This window comes from Aquila chrysaetos, chromosome 6, assembly GCF_900496995.4.
Source record: "Aquila chrysaetos chrysaetos chromosome 6, bAquChr1.4, whole genome shotgun sequence".
Classification (NCBI taxonomy): Eukaryota; Metazoa; Chordata; class Aves; order Accipitriformes; family Accipitridae; genus Aquila; species Aquila chrysaetos.
In genome coordinates this window covers 24,926,348-24,946,382 of record NC_044009.1, presented here as the reverse complement: position 1 = coordinate 24,946,382, position 20,035 = coordinate 24,926,348, and the positions used below count along the sequence as shown (strand labels likewise).

The 20,035-nt window shown below is 37.9% G+C and overlaps 1 protein-coding gene across 2 annotated transcripts in view; it reads left to right on the top strand.

Moving 5' to 3' along the window:
- PARD3B (par-3 family cell polarity regulator beta) overlaps positions 1-20,035 on the top strand; it is a 433,465-nt gene that overhangs the window by 215,652 nt on the left and 197,778 nt on the right. For both annotated transcript variants that reach the window (XM_030017233.2, XM_030017234.2), the window contains exons 11-13: positions 7,083-7,268; positions 14,136-14,306; positions 17,736-17,865. In XM_030017233.2, coding sequence (XP_029873093.1) covers positions 7,083-7,268; positions 14,136-14,306; positions 17,736-17,865 — 487 coding nt within the window. The remainder of the gene's footprint in view (positions 1-7,082; positions 7,269-14,135; positions 14,307-17,735; positions 17,866-20,035) is intronic.

Below are 20,035 nucleotides of genomic sequence, written 5' to 3'. Positions count from 1 at the left end.
TCTTGAGGTCTCATCACTTGGCTATCTGGACTTTGATTTATATGAAGATTTCTCATTTATCATAGTACCATTGAGTTACTTATCTATGTCTGCAGTAGGGAATAACGTAAGTGATACACTATCATTTAATTCCTGAAGTGCTGAGGTGTGATACATTTGTAGTGGAAAATACACAATGTGATTGTTGACTGGGGATTTTATAACATTAAACTCTAAGTTTTTCCTGGGCTAGAAACATATTTGTGTTGCAGCTTGTTTCATTCATTCTGTGTTTGAGTGAATTCAGATTCTAGGATGATCTTGAGGTAAGAAGTATTTCTAATAGAATTCAAGGTTTAGTGCATTGGAGAGGACTTCCTTTACCAGACCATAATTCAGCTGATGGTTGTTGCTCTTTTGTAAAGTATTGATGTCTTGGGATAATGTTTTAGCAAAGTCAGGGAAATAGAGGCAGTGGGAATCCAGCTCTGTGAGTCACTAGCAGCATTTAATAGTCATACCTGCATATTGTAGGAACCAGGACCATCACTCATGAAATTGTTTGCCCAAATGAAGCAGTTAATTGATGAGCTGTTAACTTAAGGATGGCTGGAGCTCTTTTTGAGCATCAGTGAAAAGGCATTTCTTGGGAAGACACTATCATCAGGATAATAATTTGAAACCATTTAGTGAGTATAGGGTGAAATCAAGCTTCTAGGTTCTGTTCATCCCTTTTTATTTCTCCTCTGTTTTTCCTCCTTTCTGCCACTTCTCACGTTTTCCCACAAAGAAAAGTTTTCCATCTTGTATTTGCACCAAAGAGTCTTGATGTTACAGACTGACTACCAGGCATTTGCTATCAGATGCCATAGGAAGAGCAGCGAATGAAAATTTTAAGGGAATAAAGACAGCGTTTACTTGATCTTATAATGAATTCATCATTGATTTGTAGATGTGCATCTCCTTTCCTGTTACCCATCCCTGTGAAATCGTTGAAATGTCATTCACCCTCCTCATGGGTAACAAATTTTTGATAGTACTATTAAACAAAGTTCAACATTATTTTTAAATCAACTTTTGCTGGATCTTTAGGGTAAGGCTGAATATAAATAAGGAAAAGGAGATATTTTTTAGGATTATTGGACTATGTTGAACAAGAAATGCTTGTGAAGGACGTAAGGAAGATCAGAGAGTTCCTCAGTAATAGGTAAAAGCAGCTGTTTTTTTTAAACTTAAATTTACTAAGGTTTTTGTGTGATAAAATTATCTGTTTCCCACAGAATTGTAGAAAGGAAAATGGTAGTTAAATGTTGCGGATTCCAAATTAGATACTAAGGAAAACAGCAGAATGAAATACTGACAAAAAATTTACTGTACTTGTCTGGTGTCCCGCTGAATACATCTTAAAGTTCAGTAGGTAACACATCCAGGCATGCAGACAGTGATCTGGTAGGTTACTTAGAAGAGCTAATGCATGGCATAGTTATGTTAAAGGAAGTTGGGAGACAGAATAGAACATTGAACAACTCTGTTACTTTTTTTTATTACTCTGCTTTTAGCAATTTATTTGTATCAGAAACTAAAATTGGACTAAGCTATACTGAAAAACTATATGTAATACCGTTATCTTAGTAAGTTTATAGTGGGGCAGTTCTAGTGACCACCTAGTCAGTATTTTTTCCCCAGATATCGAGAGCAAAGTTTTTCTTTGAGACTCGCCGAAATTTCCTTGCCTGCTATTTAAGTGAGATATTTCTTATGTCAAAAATCACTTGCAAAGAAAAAGGGCGAAAACGCTACTGTGAAAACGCTAGTGTTTTGAAGACTATTATGTCCCCTTTTAGGGGGACTTTTATGTCCCCTTTTTTCCCCCCTTTTTTTTTCTTTTTGTTTTTTTCAGGGTTAAACAAGGTTGTTAGATTGCTGTCCTCTGGAATTCATCCAGCTTGTTTCTTGAAGCCTAGAGCTGAGCACAGTGCTGCTATGGAGCCTGTGCTGTGGAGAAGGTGTCGGCGTCCTGCCTCCTGCAGCCACTCCTGCTCCCAACACTGCCAAGGCCTTGGGTACAGCCAGGGGGGGCTGCAGCCTTGTCCTCGGTGTCACGGGTGGGTCAGAGACAAGAGCGACAGTACACATGAGAATGGTATTGATTAGAGTGCTTGACTCAAATTAAAGCAGACTCATATGCCTAGTTTATTTTCATATATTGGCTTGAGGGACATGTATAGATCCTGTTGTCTGGTTTTTTACAAGTTTGTGTTACTAAATGCATGAAGTCCTTAGCCTGAAATTAATGTACATCTTGGAGCTCAAAGTGAAATGGGTAAGATGCTCCTGAGAAAGAAGCTAACAAAAAATTACGTAATTTTTTTTGTGACAAAAATACTGTGCCACCTTTTCCTTGAAAGTTGGGTTTTTTTCAGAATAATAGCCTTTGTGCTAGGGCTTACCATCAGCCATCCCCATTAAAAATTGATCTGAATGTGACGAAATTCAGTTTTATCTGAAGTCCAAGTTCATATTAAGGTAACATTAGAAAGCAATTTGTGACTGCTCTGGTGAAGGTAGGCGTGAGCACTGGGAGCTTTTACGTCCTGTGATAACAAGCCCCCTTTACTGCTTTCCTCATGGTATTGGGAAAGACAAAACCATAGTATTGACATACAGAAGGGGCAAGAGTCTGGTGCAGGTGTCATGGATTAAAGTGGAAGAACACTAGCAGCACACAGGACCTGCTTGCCTAAGGAACTAGGAAAGTAATATAATATAGACTGTCCTGAAGGGCTGCAGGAGACATCAAATGTCCTGGACCCTGAGAAAAATTTCTTCTGTCCAAATCTGGACAGGATGTGCCATTTGAGTAAACTTCTGACCTAAGAGTTCTGAATTGACTGACGAGAATATGTGCATTTTGAAAAACAAAAAATTGGGCAGAAAATATTTCGTGTAAAACCTTGAGAAAGTTAAATGAAAAATGCTTTTATGTTAGAAGGCCACTAATTGTGGGTTTTTTCCTTACACTGATTCTTTTGAAGGAAGTCTGAGCAGGAGTGTTTACAAATTATCATTCTGTATTGTTCACAGTAGTAGGTATGAATTTGTACATTTTGGGGGATTACTTTCAGGATCCACAGCTGAGAAATAAAAGTGACAGATTCGTTACTGAGAATTGTCTACTCCTGGTGAACAAAAACAAAAGCACAAATTTGTTACACAGGTACTGGAGATGAGTGCTGGCATCAAGACAATTGTCAATGTTGGTGCTATGTCACTTTTATATTTGGCAGTTAGGCAAATTGTGTTGTCTTAATATCATATAGTTAAAGTCCAGAAAGAATTTGAACATGGTGCATATTGGGATTAAGGTTTATAGTCTTAGCTCTCTGGTTTATGCAATTGCTGTCAAGCCAGTAGCTGCTTCTCATCAGTGAAAGGATATCTGAAATAAATGGAAGTATACTTAGTGGTTATTGTTTCTAATTTTTTGTTGCTTCAGAATATTAATTTCTGCTCTTATTTCTGTGATCATACTTCTTGTTGACCAGAGAGCATAATAGATTAATATATGGGACTACTCTGGCTGCTGAGAAAACATCTGTACTGCTGGCACCTTTGCTAACAATTGTATTGATATTGTATGTGCTGCAGCTCAGGCCCTGGAAATGATCCTTCATTAGATAAAAGGAGGATTGGCCTGGCTACTGCACTCCTCCTTGCATGTGGCCTTGTCATGGTTTAAGGCCAGCCAGGAGCTAGGCACCACGCAGCTGCTCGCTCACTCCCCCTCCCCAGCCCAGTGGGGTGGGGAGGAGAATCGGAAAAAAAGTAAAACTCGTGGCTTGAGAAAAGAACGATTTAATAACTAAAGTAAAATAAAATGTAATACTAACAACAGTAATAATAATAATAAAATGTAATAATAATAGTAGTAATGAAAAGGGATATAATTTTTAAAAAAAAAAAGACAAGTGATGCACAATGCAATTGCTCACCACCCACTGACCGATGCCCGAGCAGTGATCCACCCCTCCCAGCCAATTCCCCCCAGTTTCTATACTGAGCATGACGTTCTGTGATATGGAATATCCCTTTGGCTAGTTCGGGTCAGCTGTCCTGGCCATGCTCCCTCCCAGGTTCTTGTACACCTGCTTGCTGGCAGAGCACGGGGAACTGAAAAATCCTAAACTTAGGACAAGCGCTACTTAGCAACAACTAAACTATCAGTGTGTTATCAAGATTATTCTCACACTAAATCCAAAACATAATGTACCAGCTACTAAGAAGAAAATTAACTCTATCCGAACTGAAGCCAGGACAATATCCACCCCTTATTCTGTACCATTCACATCATGCCCAGATCCCACACTTCACCATACATTTCCAGTTAATCACCACCACTTTTCTCATCTTTTGATATATATGCACAGATACCATTCCCGTAGTCTGTGGGCCATCTCTATCAAGTGTCTGTCGAGTTCATTCAGTCCATGACTTTGGTCTCCATCTGTCTTAACAGTCTGTCTGGGCAGGAGGGATGGTGCAAACTCCGCTCAGTCGGCAGAACAGGATTGGGGTTTGGTGTCATGCGGTGAGCGGGTGACATGGGGCACAGCAGGAGGATGGTGTGTCGTGTTGGATTGTTGTATGCTGAAGTCAGTCCTGGTTCCATCACCACTGCCCTTTGCTCAATTTTATCAAAGTTCATTCTTCATTAATCTAAGTGATTCTTACTGTAATACCATTGATATAGCATTTAACAATTATAATAATGATGACATACAGTGGCAGCCTGATATAGCAATCAACATCATACAATTTAATCTAATGACTACTCTTACCTAAAATCAAATCCCCATGAGGCACACATCAGACTTCCCCATCCTTCCGCATCACCCACCGAGTACACCCAGGTACTTGAGCAAAAGCAATCCCATGAATTGGTTTGCCTTTGCCTGAGGTGGGAGTAACCCAGACTGTTTTCCCCAGCATATTTTGTATGTGCACTACAGGGACTTTATCCCCTTCTACAGCATGTAAAAGTTCTGACTGGGCAGGGCCAGCTCAATTGACAGATCCTCTGGTGTTGACTAACCAGGTGGCTTTTGCTAAATGTGTATCCCAATGTTTGAAGGTCCCACCACCCATTGCTCTCCATGTAGTCTTTAACAATCCATTGTATTGCTTGATTTTCCTGGAGGCTGGTGGGTGATAGGGGATGTGATATACCCACTCAATGCCATGTTCTTTGGCCCAGGTGTCTATGAGGTTGTTTTGGAAATTAGTCCCATTGTCTGACTCTGTTCTTTCTGGGGTGCCGTGTTGCCGTAAGACTTGGTTTTCAAGGCCCAGGATAGCGTTCCAGGCAGTGGCATGGGACATGGGATATGTTTCCAGCCATCCAGTGGTTGCTTCCACCATTGTAAGCACATGGCGCTTGCCTTGATGGGTTTGTGGAAGTGTGATGTAGGCAATCTGCTAGGCCACCCCGTATTTATATTTCAGCCATCATCCTCCATACCACAGAGGTTTTAACTGCTTGGCTTGCTTGATTGCAACGGATGTTTCACATTCATGGATAACCTGCACGATAGTATCCATGGTCAGGTCCACCCCTTGATCACAAGCCCATCTATATGTTGCATGTCTTCCCTGATGGCCTGAGGTGTCATGCGCCCAATGAGCCATAAATAATTCACTGTTGCCAATCCAGATCTACCTGAGCCACTTCAATCTCGGCAGCCTTGTCTACCTGTTGGTTGTTTTGATGTTCTTCAGTGGCCCGATTCTTAGGTACATGAACATCTATGTGACGTGCTTTCACAACCAGGTTCTCTAGCTGGGCAGCAATATTTTGCCACCATGGGGCAGCCCAGATGGGTTTACCTCTGCGTTGCCAGTTACTCTGCTTCCATTGCTGCAGCCACCCCCACACAGCATTTGCCACCATCCATGAGTCAGTATAAAGTATTGTCTATTGTTCTCATTCAGCCTCTACTTGATGATTTAACATAAGACTTTGACACCCTTGAAAGCAGCCCCCAGTCATCTTTTTCAGCTTGTACTTGTCTGTGTATTTCCTTTTCATAGTTTTTTTCCTATCAATTTTTTAACACTGCTGTTACAAAGAATAGAAGAAGTCCAAATGACAAGAAACTTAAACTAGTTAATTGTCTTAGATCTATATGGAGAAGGAAGAGTGGAATAAGATCAGATGTCATGCATAAGGTCTTTTCCACTAATACTTTCCATGAACACTTTACTCCATAGTAGGTCTCATTGTCCTAGTTTTATTTCTGTAGAGTGCCAGTATGAATATTTCAGGCAAGAATTTGATTTTGTTTAATTTCATGATTCTAACCTGCTTAAAAAAAAAACCAAACAAACAACCCCCCCAACAACATACAACCCTACAAAACTGCAGATACAGTATACAGTAAAAGAAAGTTCTTTCTCATCTTCCCTAGCAATGGATACTTGACTTGGCAGTCTTGTAAACAACAATCTAATCTGGGAAAAATCTTAGGATCAACCTATACTAGAAGGGAAAAAAACCCCAAACCTCTATGGAATAAAAGTATGTGCGAAGTGAGTCAGTGCAAAATAAGTTACTGCGTTTTCAATTCTCACCCTCACTTTTGTTACACCACCTTCCCTCTGTAGACAGGTTTAAGGGAAGGATAATTTTTTAAGGATGAAACTCAATTTTCAGAGGGGAATGGGATTTAACAGTACAACTATCATTACAGTTTGTGACCTGCATGTAAAGATGTTGAGAGTTTTATGACTTACATTTTTAATGCAGCTGTGTTTAAAATAAATGTCTTTTTTATATTCTGCTGCAACATCAGTTTTATATCATGTGGAACTAAGCTATTTTACCTTCTATTTAGGCATATTCCTAGGTATCATTAAAAATAACATTTTAAGCCAGATCATGTGACAAAATGTCAGCTAAATGCATTGTTGGTTATAAGGCTGCTTCTTCAAGCTACTTTCTGGAAAAGAGGACTATTTCTTGTCATATGAACCTATGGATACAACTGGTTTATACATTGTCTCTGCCCGCTTTTCACCCATATTTTCATCCTTGTTTTCTCCAACAGAAAGGAGAGCCAAACTGCAGCATTCTTTCTCCAGAAACCACAGAGCAGCTGACCTTTGAGATTCCTCTGAATGATTCTGGCTCTGCTGGACTTGGTGTGAGCTTAAAAGGCAACAAATCTCGGGAGACTGGAGCTGATCTTGGGATTTTCATCAAATCTGTTATTCATGGAGGTGCTGCTTTTAAGGTATGGAAGAAACACATCAGATGATGACAGCATTAGAATTCTGACTTTTCTATGTTGAGTACTGAATCTCACTTGATAAGCATTCTAGGAATTAATACCTTTTTGTCACTCATTCCTTTAGGTGAACTGCAAATCTACTAATGCTTTGTCCCAAGATTCTGGTGTCATGTGTGATAGGGTTTGCCACAAGGGAAATGAATTGGTGGAAACCTTGGGGGACATTTGGATGCTGCAGGAAATGGGGAAGGGGGAGAAGGGGGAGACTGTGTGCATATGGGGAGAGGCTGCCTCCCAGCTTCCCCACAGAAGCACATCAGAAAGTTTGTGTGCTGCTAGGCTCAGTGACAGAGAAGTTAGATACCTACATTTATTATCTATCTGCACTGCTTTTGGTCCTCCCAAAATGATACAGGCAGACCCATAAAAAAATCAGTCAAAAGACAAACTTCTTTATTTAGAAATTTAGAAAAAATTAGAAATGACAATTCTGTGAGGTTAAGGATTATGTGTTTAATTTATGCTGTAAATAAAAAGCTAGCTCATCATTTTCTTTCTTTTTTTTATTCAAAATATTTTTTACCACTGTAGTAAAAATGCGGCTTGGCTGAGCCTGGCGTCAATTGTGCAGAAGTTACCAATTGTTCCTGAGGTGGATTGGCAATATTAAATTGGTAAATGACAGTATTATGAATTGTTCTGCTCCCTCTAAGGACTATACAAGGACTGTTGCACATTTTTATGATTAAAAAGTATTTGAATTATTTTCTAATCTTTAGGAAATTTGTTGACTGCATTTTTTCCCCAAATAAAACTTGAAAAGGGTAACTTTCTTGAAATTAGAAGCAAGTGTTTTAATTTTTCAGGGCTAGTATGTTTAACTGTTGTGGATCCATAATGTAATTGTTTTTCTTTTGTGTTACCTCAGCAATTCCTTACAGTTCTTTTTTCTGTAAAAATACCTTTTAATTCAGTGTATGTAAATTCCTCTACTGATATCATCTCGCTCAGTAAGACAATTCACAGCATTAAAACTTTCATGATCATCTATTTACAGCAGCTGGTAAATAGCAATAATCAAGGATTTAGCTTTGATGGGAATCTTTAACACTTCCCTGCTTGTATTATTTACCTGTCTTAGTCCCATAGTTACTTCAAAGCTCAGATCTTCTCAAGTATATCTGAGCCTGGTACATGCAATTCAGAATAGTGTCTGTGGTTAACTCAGGGCTAAATGACAAGTGAGTAAGCTCATCTACGTGGTGTATATCAGAAATGAGTTAAGGCACAATTGGCCAAGTTAGGGCTGGATAAACTCAATCTATGTGCATGTCTGCTAACAGAGTACAACTCATTTTACTGTGAAAATGAGGCTGCTCTCCTTGCTTTCGCAGTTCTGTGTTCCCCAAGTAACTGTCCATACCAATTGCAGTGGCAGTGTATATTGCCACAAATAATTTCATTGTTTTGAATAGCAAAGCCTGTGGAGCCATATTCCTGCAGGATTAGTGCACTGTCTACCTGACTTGTCACATCATAGATACATAAGGCAACCCTTTCTAGCTCTGTGTGTTCACCACTCTCTATTCTCCTATAGTTACTCACTCCAGAGCAGTTAATTTTGGCTTGAGGCATCTGTAGACTAATAAAGCAGGACTTCTGTGCTCGCACCTAACAGGCAACTGGCACAGTTAGTGTCCTGGTTTCAGCTGGGATAGAGTTAATTTTCTTTCTAGTAGCTGGTATAGTGTTAGGTCTTGGGTTCAGTATGAGAAGAACGTTGGTCACACACTGATATTTTCAGTTGTTGCTAAGTAGTGTTTGTACTAAGTCAAGGATTTTTCAGCTTCTCATGCCCAGCCAGCAAGAAGGCCGGAGGGGCACAAGAAGTTGGGAGGAGACACAACCAGGGCAGCTGACCCAAACTGGCCAAAGGGGTATTCCATACCATGTGACATCATGCCCAGTATATAAACTGGGAGGAGTTGGCCTGGGCCAGGGAGGGGGTTGCTGCTCAGGAACTAACTGGGCATCAGTTGGCAAGTGGTGAGCAATTGCTTTGTGCATCACTTGTTTTGTATATTCCAATCCTTTTATTATTATTGTTATTTTTATTACTATTATTATCATTATTAGTTTCTTCCTTTCTGTTCTCTTACACTGTTCTTACCTCAACCCATGGGTTTTACTTTTTTCCAATTCTGTCCTCCATCCCACTGCAGGGGTGGGGGGGAGTGAGTGAGCAGCTGCATGGTGCTTAGTTACTGGCTGGGGTTAAACCATGACAGTTAGTCACCGTGACTGGAGGATTACTTTGTCTTGTGATAACCTGTGGTCCTGTGACCTATTCTCTATTCTACCTCATTATAACCCTTTCACCAATTAGAGCTGTGTAGTAGTAGATCTGAGTGTGGGCTCCAGAGCAAATGAAATAGTAGCTGAGGCTCTAGCTCTCAACCAGAACTCTTCAGAGAATCTTTCCTATGTGTTTAATACAAGTACTCTCAGAATTCAGTCATTTTGGCAATGTCTTAAGAACCACAGTTTACTATTGTATATGCATGGAGAACAGCTGTCTTTCTCCTGTCTAATGACCTTTATACAGAACAAAACATAATCAGTGGGTATTAACAATTAATAAATTTCTTGTATCAAGTTAAAAAGTGATAACATATTTGTGCCATAAATATTTAAAGATGTCCTTATTGTCCTTATTTTAAATGTCCTTTTGTAGCAAGTTTTGAAATAAAAAGCCTTTCTTTCCAGCTGGTAGCTGTCCAAAACATTTTCCTATCCTATTCATTGTAACTCTCTGAAATCGAGTATTATGGATTTAGACATATGCATTTGCTTTTCAGTGTACAAAGTTTTCTTGGGAAACTATCACAGGAGGAAATCATAGTGCTCACTGATATAGGAATTCTCTCACTATTTCTCACTTCTGCATTTAGAGTTTAAAATCTGTTCTGATTTTGTAATATAATGCTAATATAAGGGGGAGCTTCATCCCCTTGTCTATACGGTCACCACTTGTCTTCAAAAGAAGACATGTAATACATTGAACTTCAGTGCATTTGTTTCACCGCTGAAGTAAATGCTCAGTCCTTCTAATGCTGTATAAAGGTTTTGATACATTAAAGTTCTTTCACCAGCATGTTTTTTAGAATGAAGGATTGTATATGAGATGCAGACAATTTTGGTTGGTTACTGTTATCTGTTATTGGTCTGAACCAAAGGTCTGAACCAAAGGTCTGAAAAGAGGCCAACATTTTTTAGTGTTTTTCAAAACATTAACACATTAATCTAGTTCTGATGTGTTAGCAGTATTGCAAAGTACAGTAAGGGAGTTGTAAAAAAACATGAAGGAATATTGAAGTCTTTAATTCTATGCTTTCTGATTTTTTGTCCTAGCTAAAGATTTTAGAACATATCAATGCATCTTGTATCACACATGCTATAGTAAGACTCAGTGCCTATTTAGTGCTCTTGCTAGAAACCCAAACAAAATAAAAATGCCTTCATGTTCTTAGTTGGTATTCTAACACTGTATCCTGCAGGAATAAAACCAGTTGCTTTTGCTGATTGAACTGTTACGTCCCTTCTTCACCTCCTTTGGTAATTTTTGAAGTGTCTATTTTTTATCATCCCTAAGATAAAGAGGTTACTAGAATACTTGATATTTGTAATTATGCAGAGCCTTTCATGTGAAGAAAACTAACACTTGACTGAGTTTAAATGCATCATCTTTCCCCATAACTTTAGGGACTTCAGCCTTGTTCCTCTCTAGACGTCTTGGCTTTTCACTTGTGATGCATTCCTGATGATCAAGTACTTGCTGTTTACTGCAGCTGAAATGCAGCAGAGCCATTATTAGAAATAATGGAATTATTAGGATAATTAGAATAATGGAATAGTTTCTACATGTGCATTTGTTCAAATCAAATATGATTTGAACCTCCTTGGGGCTTCTGAGTGCTGTTGCAGTAAACATTGCTTATTGTATGGAGTGGATGGGGAAATCGGATGATTCCAATAAATGCCATCAATGAATTCCTTCTGAGAGAAATGTCATTGATGTGATAAGGGAAATAACTAGGTGTGCTTTGATTAAAAACAGAAGTCCATGAAGAACATGGCATTTTATCTCCCTGCTCTACTGTAAAAAGCATGAGAGTCTTGTGACTGTCTGAATAGGGTAGCCATGCGGTGGTAGGTTCCACCCCTTGCTGTGAGTCTCTAAAATAACCCAACATTTTTTGAATAAGCAAGGGAACAGTAACTTCACCCTTTATTAGAATAGCTCACAGTTTCAGAAATGGCATTTGAAAACTGTTTTGCTGAAATGCCAAATGTTGGGTTTTCTACTTGGGAGCCACAAAGAAACCTACCTTTCAGAGATGAAAGAAAAAATGTGTTAAAACAACATTTAGCTTGTTTTGAGTCAAGCAGATTGTCTTGCAGTTCAGACTTCTAAACCAGGCCATAACACCAGTGATGTGAAAATCTGTGTTTGTTAACTGTTTAGACATTGGGAATTTTTTTTCCAATCTTTAAAATAGCAAAAGGTTTTTCTGTGAAATAACTTCTACCTGAGCATGTGTGAAAACAGTGTTCAGCTGTCTTCCAGCCTACCTTGTACACGTGACTTAGCAAGTGTAACTGATCAGCATTTATAAAGCATGCACACCTTTTTTTTTTTTTTTTTTCTGATTATAGTTGAATTGTTGAATTCAAGTTGAACTTTGCATTTAAGTGGAGCATGTAACGGAGTGGGAAGAAGAGAGATGCATCAAAAGAAGTTCTTTAAGCACTGACATTATTAAAATATAAATAAATACAAAGTCTCCTACAAAAGTATTATAATGGAAATTAAAAATCAGGCCAATTCAGAGCTTTCTGAGGCTGCAGTGATTTATTTAAAAATATGCGTTGTGTTCAGGACAGTTGCATAGTCAACAGATGCAGTCATGACAAGATGCATTTGACATTGTATTTGTATATACTTTAGTAAGAAGCATTAATGGATATTTATACATGGGTGTTTATCCACAGAAAGGAAAATAAGTAACCCAAGAACCTGTGGGACCACAGGAGGAGGACATGAGGACCTGTAAAATTTTCAGTCTTACAGAAACTCACAAAAAAGAAAATCTTTTTTCCTCAAACTCCTGTTGCCATGAATGGCTCCATTCATTTTAGCAAATTTTGATAGAACACAAAGGAATTGCAACATGTGCAAATAATAAAACTCCTTGTTTAACAATAACTCTTCTCTCCCTAAACTTTAGCATATGTGATGGCATCATTTTGTATGTGGAGAAAGGGTGGAGTTAACCTGTTGACTTTGGCTGTATGTAAATTTATGTTGGCATGAAATATTCAGCAGAGAGGTAGGAGAGATTTCAGGTTTTTTTCCAAATGGCATTACTGTTTCCTATCCTCCATTCCCATACCTTCCCTAGAAAAGTTTTATTTCTCTTCATTTTCCTTCACTGAGTGACTCATCTCCCAATTCTGTCTTTCCGTCTTCTTGTCCCTCCCAGTTTATTTTGGATTCTGGTATATGCTGTTCTTCTTCAGCTCCGTGGCTATTCATATTCTGCTGCGGTAATGATGATACCCAGTTCCAACAAAAATAACAATTAAGAAAGCAGGGTTTGTCACAGCTACTGTAACTCACTTGAGCACAAATTACTTACTTGGCAGCAATAGCAGAATAGTTAATTAAACACCTTAGTGATAGAAAAAATAAAAATCAAAAAGTATATATATTTTGGATTACTCAGATGCACGAAATACGTAAACAGTTTGGACGAGTGCTTTATGAAGAGTATGTAATGAGCCTACGAATGAATCGGATTCATTTCAACCAAGCAATGTATGTCTATGCAGGTTCTGTGCCTGCTATTCTTTCTTCATTGCCCTTCTGTATTGGATGTCTTTAGTTTCTTACTCTTTCTCTTCCTTCTTTGAGGTCTGATGCCAACCTGATAATTGTGAACTTGACAAGCTTTAAGAGAAACTCTTGTCTCTTAATTAAATAGACCTGATTTTCTTGTTAAAGAGAGAAAACTCCATGGCACATGCTTTTATGAAAAGAAATAAATCACAGATAATAACGACAACAGTGATAGGACTCCTAAATCACAAAATAGCAGTGTCCACAATTTTATTATACCCACAAATGTCAGTTAACCTTGGCAATGAAACTGAATGACTTTTTTCAAAGCATGGGCTACTTGATATGGCTCAACTCTAATTTTGTTATTGACAGCAGGTTTGGATGTTAAAATACATGGATGGCATTAATTAAAATAAGGATGCTTAAGTCTTAATGACCATTCTGAACTGAGAATGCCACCCCATAATGGTGGCATGGTAATTGTGACGAGATAGGTACTAATGAGACTACAAGACGCAATACTTGGAGCTGTTTCTTACCAGACCCTAGTAGCAGATAATAATGCATGGAAAATATGTTGCAGTACTCCTTCATGGTTGCACTGTAGATACTAACAGCTATGATGTGGGTCCTTTTAACTAACTAAAACCTCCTTTTCCCGTTTTCTTTTCAGAACTGATACAAATTAAATTGTACATGCAAGAAAAACAGCAGCGTGTGCATGTGCTTCTATGTTTGTAATTGCCCTATGCACTCTTCCCAAAATGTAGTAAATGGAGGAAAAAGATGGTCAGTTAAGAGACACAAAGATACTTTTTTTAAAGATGTGGTAGTATGCCGTCTCTTGTTTCTTAAATTTTATAAAGTAATGTCTGATTGTCTGCATCTTGCTTTCCTGTATGTAGTACCTCTGTCTAATAATTCCTGATTTTTTAAAAAAATATTTTGTTTTTATTTTTTGCTTGTAGGATGGTCGTTTGCGAGTAAATGATCAGCTTGTTGCAGTAAATGGGGAGTCACTTCTGGGCAAGTCAAATCATGAGGCTATGGAAACACTGAGGCGCTCCATGTCCATGGAGGGGAACATTCGTGGGAGGATCCAGCTAGTAGTTCTCCGAAGACTAGAGGCGCAGACAGAGGTGAAGCAGTAAATGCATTTGTTAGATAAATGTATTTCCAGTCCCAATGTTTTTGCATACAAGAGATGATGGCTAAGGACTTGGTGTCAGAGAGCTCCTCCTGGCAGAATGAATTCTTGACTTCCTGGAGTTAGGATTCACGCATCGTTTATGGTTGATATCTCCTGGTCTTGCTGTTCCTGTTGAGACCAGGCTAAAAGTTGCCTTTTTTAATTTGACAGGCATTAGAACAAAAGCAAATGTGATCCTAAAAAGGGTTAATATTAATATGTTGATGTAGTTTTGACTACCTGCTACTTCCTGAAGGCAATAGCTGGGATACAGATGACTTGAATTCTTCTGATTTCATTTGTTGTCATGATCAGAGACCTTAATATCTTAGTGTGACTTGGATTTTACTTCACTCTTGCTTTTTCAGTTTCATTAATATTTTAATTCACTCCGCTTTTTTCTGTGTGTTCTTCTGGTCCTGTCCTGCCCCCCCCCCCCCCCCTTTTTTTTTTTTTCTTTTCTTTTTTTTGACCTTCAAGGAATTAATATTTCACTTTCCCTGGTCAGATGAAGGCCACCCCTTCAGGATGGGTTTCTGAGTTGATTAACATCAAACTTGCTTAAATAAGATTACAAAATTAAAAAAGAAAGAAATTTTAATGGTTATGTTTTCTAGACCTCATATAAATTGATGTTTGCCAATCACTTATTTTTTGTGATCTCTCTTGCTCCCTCTCTTTCATGCATGCATGCTCATATGCATACTCTTTCTTCATCTTTACATAGATAATATGTATGTACGTATACTGGCTGCTCTTCCTACTCACCCCGGTTTTAATTTTGACACTCGAGTAAATATTTTAATAGTTTTTCAACATCTGTACAGTTCCTTAAAATAAAAATACTTACGGGTGGATTTGTGGTATAAAAGAATGTAATAAATCCCATTATAGAATTCCAAGAGATTATTTCAAGCTTCTTATTTAATAAGCATTGCTGGAACGTTTTAAAATGTTGAGAACAATCATGTTTGTGGGTGTATTTGCATAAAATATCAGAGGGCAGAAGAGAATGCAGGTATCTTTTTAGTATAATTAACTCTTAATATTTTCCTGATAATTTTCTATTTGATTTACTACCATCACTGATTGATTGAGAAATAGATTTAGAAGTATATTACTTTCCAAACATTATGCTCTAACTTTGTTGGGAGGACACTTTGCAAAAGCCTCACTGATGTCAATCATGCCAGGGAAATATGGAAAATATTCATTAGCTATTCTGGAATATGTCAGAGGAAAACACATTTTTGCTTTCCCTTTCTATGTGACGTAGCATTATGCTGTAAGGAAGTATTATAAAGTATATGTTACATTTATTGTGCACTTTTGTGACGTAAGAAAGATAGCTCACCTTCAAATAAAGCTCACTCCTGCAAGTTTTCTTCATTTAAAAGAAGCTAAAATTTTTTTTAAAAAACTTCCAATCAAACATCAGATTGAGCTAATAAAAGTATGAGGCTGCTTTTTATAGTTAAGTGTATAGTGTTGTATATTATCCAGATGTATGAAAGAGGTAAATAGTCTTGACTCATGCCGTATGAATAATGCATAATGAGGTCTTGATTGAATCAAATTCATTTTAGACAGGAATCAATTTTTATAGGGTACTCTTTAAGTTCAATTGTAATTCCATTTGAGTCTGGAGACCATAGCAGAAATGGGTTGTTGCCCATTCTTTCCTTCCCCAAAACAGCTTCCTGAGTACTGCATCTCAGCTTGGAAGAAGGAGAATACGTTTAGAAATGCATTATTGTTTTTATTGGTCAGGACGCTAATGAAGGTCTTCCATGACAGCTATGTTTTATAAGCTGAATACTCTAATTAGGCTGGTTACTGATCAGTTGTTGGGATATTGATTGTGCCATTTATCAAAGAGCTGGAAAAGCAGATTTGTTGTTGCTGTTAATTTAAGGCTCCCTATCCCACTGGGTACAAGTCTCCAATGTAGTAGTAGTTTGGATGTTGCACGGCTTAATTTAGCCAGCAATATCCATGAGAAAGTAGTAAATGTGGGCCTCACAATGTAAGGAATCTTATGTAAACTAAAGAATTTCCAGTAACGAGAAGAAACATGATTGTCAGTGGCTGTGTGGTGTGTGTGTTTCTGTACAGAGGTTCAAAATAGCTTTTTCAAATGGCTCATGCTGCACTGAGAAGGAGGAATGTTGCAGATGCTGCCTGTCCACTGAGATTACATTTGTAGCCATACTGTCACGTGAGCATCCCAGCACTACTTTGTGTTCTGAGGTGCATTTTTTGCCATGTTATTATTATTTTTGATTGTTATTATTCTATCATTATTATTGCTTTAATTTTTGTTTTAGATTATTATTATTATTATTATTATTATTATTATTATTATTATTATTATCATCATTAAGCTTGAAAGGCAGATTGCAAGGTGATGTAACACGCCGTCCTTTCTTACGCATTGGTTTGCAGGCAATCACTTGCCAATGCATTAAACCTCTTGTATCATTTCACAGAGAAAATATATGGGTTAGATACATGCATTTCTTCTGTAGACGTGACTGTGAAATTTAAGGAGTGATAAGTATTTAGTGTAACGTTTGCTGGCATAATGAACATGTACTTTAAAAATAGAAGCCAGTCGGAGGCCCCTTCAAAAAAACAGATCTAAAATCACAGAAACTATAAAGGTTATTTTGAAAACTAGCCATAATATTCCCCTGTGTGGGTTTTCTGTTTTCCCTGAATAATGAGTACAGAAACGTCTTTCTGGGTCTGTCCTAGTTTTAGAAACTGTGATTTTTAATTTTTTTTTTTTTTTCCATCCCCTTTTTTCTTTTGAGCAACTGCTCAGGAGAATAAATTAGGCGACATGGCATGTATGGGGGGTGGGAAATGTCTCAAAAGAAAAGCTGACTAGAGGTGTGACAGGAGTTTGTTTAGCTGCTAGCCAGAAGACCTGCTTTTGGGAGTTTGGTGTAACTCCTTACTTGCAAAACTGCTCTAGTGTGTGATCATCAGAACATATGCACTCAGTCTCTGAGAGAAGGGAACCAGCTGGCTGGCAGAAAAATACCATTGGCATTGCCCGTGTTCTTGTGTTGACAATGTCACAAGCTGCCCTCCCAGATGGAGAATTTGAATGAAGCCAGTTGTGGGTCATAAAAAAACCAGTCTTCATTTTTGTGCATCATTCTTAATGATTGTTATTGCTTAGATATTGTCTTATTTCAGGGTCAGCAAAACCAGTCATTTTGAAGGTATCTTTCAAGTTTCTCATTTGAAAGGAAGCACTGTACAGTGAACACGTTATGTTATTTGTGCACTGTCTGTAGTGATGGCTGATCTTCTGCATTGTTGAACATGTAATTTTTTGTTACAATGTGTGGTTCTGTTTTTCCCTTAGGAACGCTCAGACCAGGGAGTCTTTCAAAAATCAGCCTCTGATGGGAGTCACAACTTTGCAGGTGCTTCCCGACGCAATGATACTATTCTTCAGCAATTTGTAACATGCAGTCCTCAGGAGAGAATAAAAGGTAGTCTGTAGATATCCTTCTCTGCTAAAAGAAAGTGCTTTATTTTTTTGTCTTTTGACAGCCCCTAGAAAAGCAGTTAATTAGAGTTAAGTGCACACTATGTTACTTTGAGGCTTGAAGATCCAGCGAGGGTGGGAGAGCTGACTCAGAAGTTGTGAATTAGATTCCTGGCACAAATTCCAGTTTAAGTAACAGTTTCTAGCTCGCTGCCCCAACACGTAAGGTTGGATAAAAAACAAATGATGAGTGCAAAATATATGTTGTCAAAATGTTTATTTTCTATATATCTTTAATTAGAGTGCAATGATTTTTGCATTGAATTCTTAGATTATGTCCCAGGTTATTATAAGCTAAATGAATTTATACAAAAGCATGATATTCATAAAGTACGCTTGCTTATTTTAGACTTAGAGGTAAAATTTGTTGAAAGGTTAGAAACATTCCCTTAATTTACAAATTGGAATTATATTAATGAACTCATTAAAAAAAAATTAGGTACACGTGTACATTGTACAAAGAAAACCTAGATGTATGAGCATATGCAAGCATGTAAGTAAGAGCTTTTAAGACCACTTATTTTCCTGTCGTCTTTCATTTCTGATGGCATACTGTACTATCTGTCCCATTTGCACCTGACTCAGCAAGGTACTAGTTATTTGAAAAGTTTAAGTATTTGAGGTGGTCTTGACCCCTATCCTTTTAAGTGTGTTCTTATCCTTCAAGCCAAGCACATACTTAAATACCTTCTGGTAGGAAAAAAAAGATTTTCTTTTATGTAGTTGAATTATGCATGATATCTCCCACTTCCCTAGACAGCTGTGGAATCTGGGTGGCCTGCAAAAAGTAATTTTATAGGCTGCTGTGATGACTGTGTGGGGTACTTTTAAGCAAAACCAAAGAGCCTAATCTGTAAAGCTCGAGAGAAACTCCCATGTAATTTAGAGGTAAATCGTTTGTGTTTTCTTCAATATTTTGACAGTGTGACTCCAGGCAAAGAATTGGATATAGACTCAAGCATTGTGAATATGTAAATATTCAAAGATCAGACCCTTTTGTTTAGATCTACCTTATGTTTCTCTTGTATGGAATTTACACTGATTCTGTAGTTACAGGAGAAAAGGGTCATCCTTGGAGCTAGCCTGCCCTAGAGGATGTCAGTCATTGCCAAAGGATCAGAAAACAGCAAATACCTTTAAACGCTTCCTTAAAAAACATATAAGCAAATGCTCTGAAGCCATTGATACAGGTGGATGGCAACAGGTAACTTGTTACCTAAATAAAGTTCAAAACAAAGTATGTGGAAGAGCTATACTTTCAGATAAGGATTCTCCAACTGCAATCCAGAAATCAGGATGACTAGTTTGCAGCTCATTCATAAAATCATTTTCAGTAGACATCTTTTTAATTAACAAATGATGATAAGAAGGCGTTATAGCAAAAAAAATGGGATGGCATCAGAAGAGAATGTGTGTTGGATGTGGAAAGGATGCTCTGGAGTGCTGCTGAGGGCTATTGTCAGGGAGGGTTTTGCATGGCTGGGTCTTCCCAGCTGTGGCCTGGGAGTGGTTTGGAATTAGAGTCAGTGGACAACAGGTGACGAAGACATTTCTAGCACTTACTAAAAGTATCATTGTATTGCGATTTCGGTTGAAGATTTGGCATTTGATGAGTAAAATTTAAGTGATCTTAATGGAGAACTGCACAGGCACTTTCAGCAGTAGGGTGTCTGCAGTAGGGCTAATTTTCTTGGTGAAAGACACTTTAGGCTTACAGTAGTCCTGTAGGCTGTAGAAATCTTTCTCTAATTTTGAAGTCATAGTATTAATTATTATTGAGCTAATACTCATTCTACTTTCGATATGAGCTTGTCAGTTATTTCCAGTCATTGGTTCAAAAATTTTTTTGCATTGTTTCTTATAAAGTTTTGTCCTCAGTATTTCAAGGCATCAAAAGGCAAAACACTATGCCTATGCACAACCCTCATTTAACTGACTTACGAACTTTAGGTTGTGTGTCTGTTTAAGGATGTGAGTCACAGACATGGTGAGCTTCTTGTGACAGGCACAAACGGTCCCTTGTACTCTTATGGTGTACTATCCAGATCTTGTATGTAGAAGTACAGCTGGTGCATTTTTGCAAAGAATAATAAAAGATAGAAGAGATTTTTAAT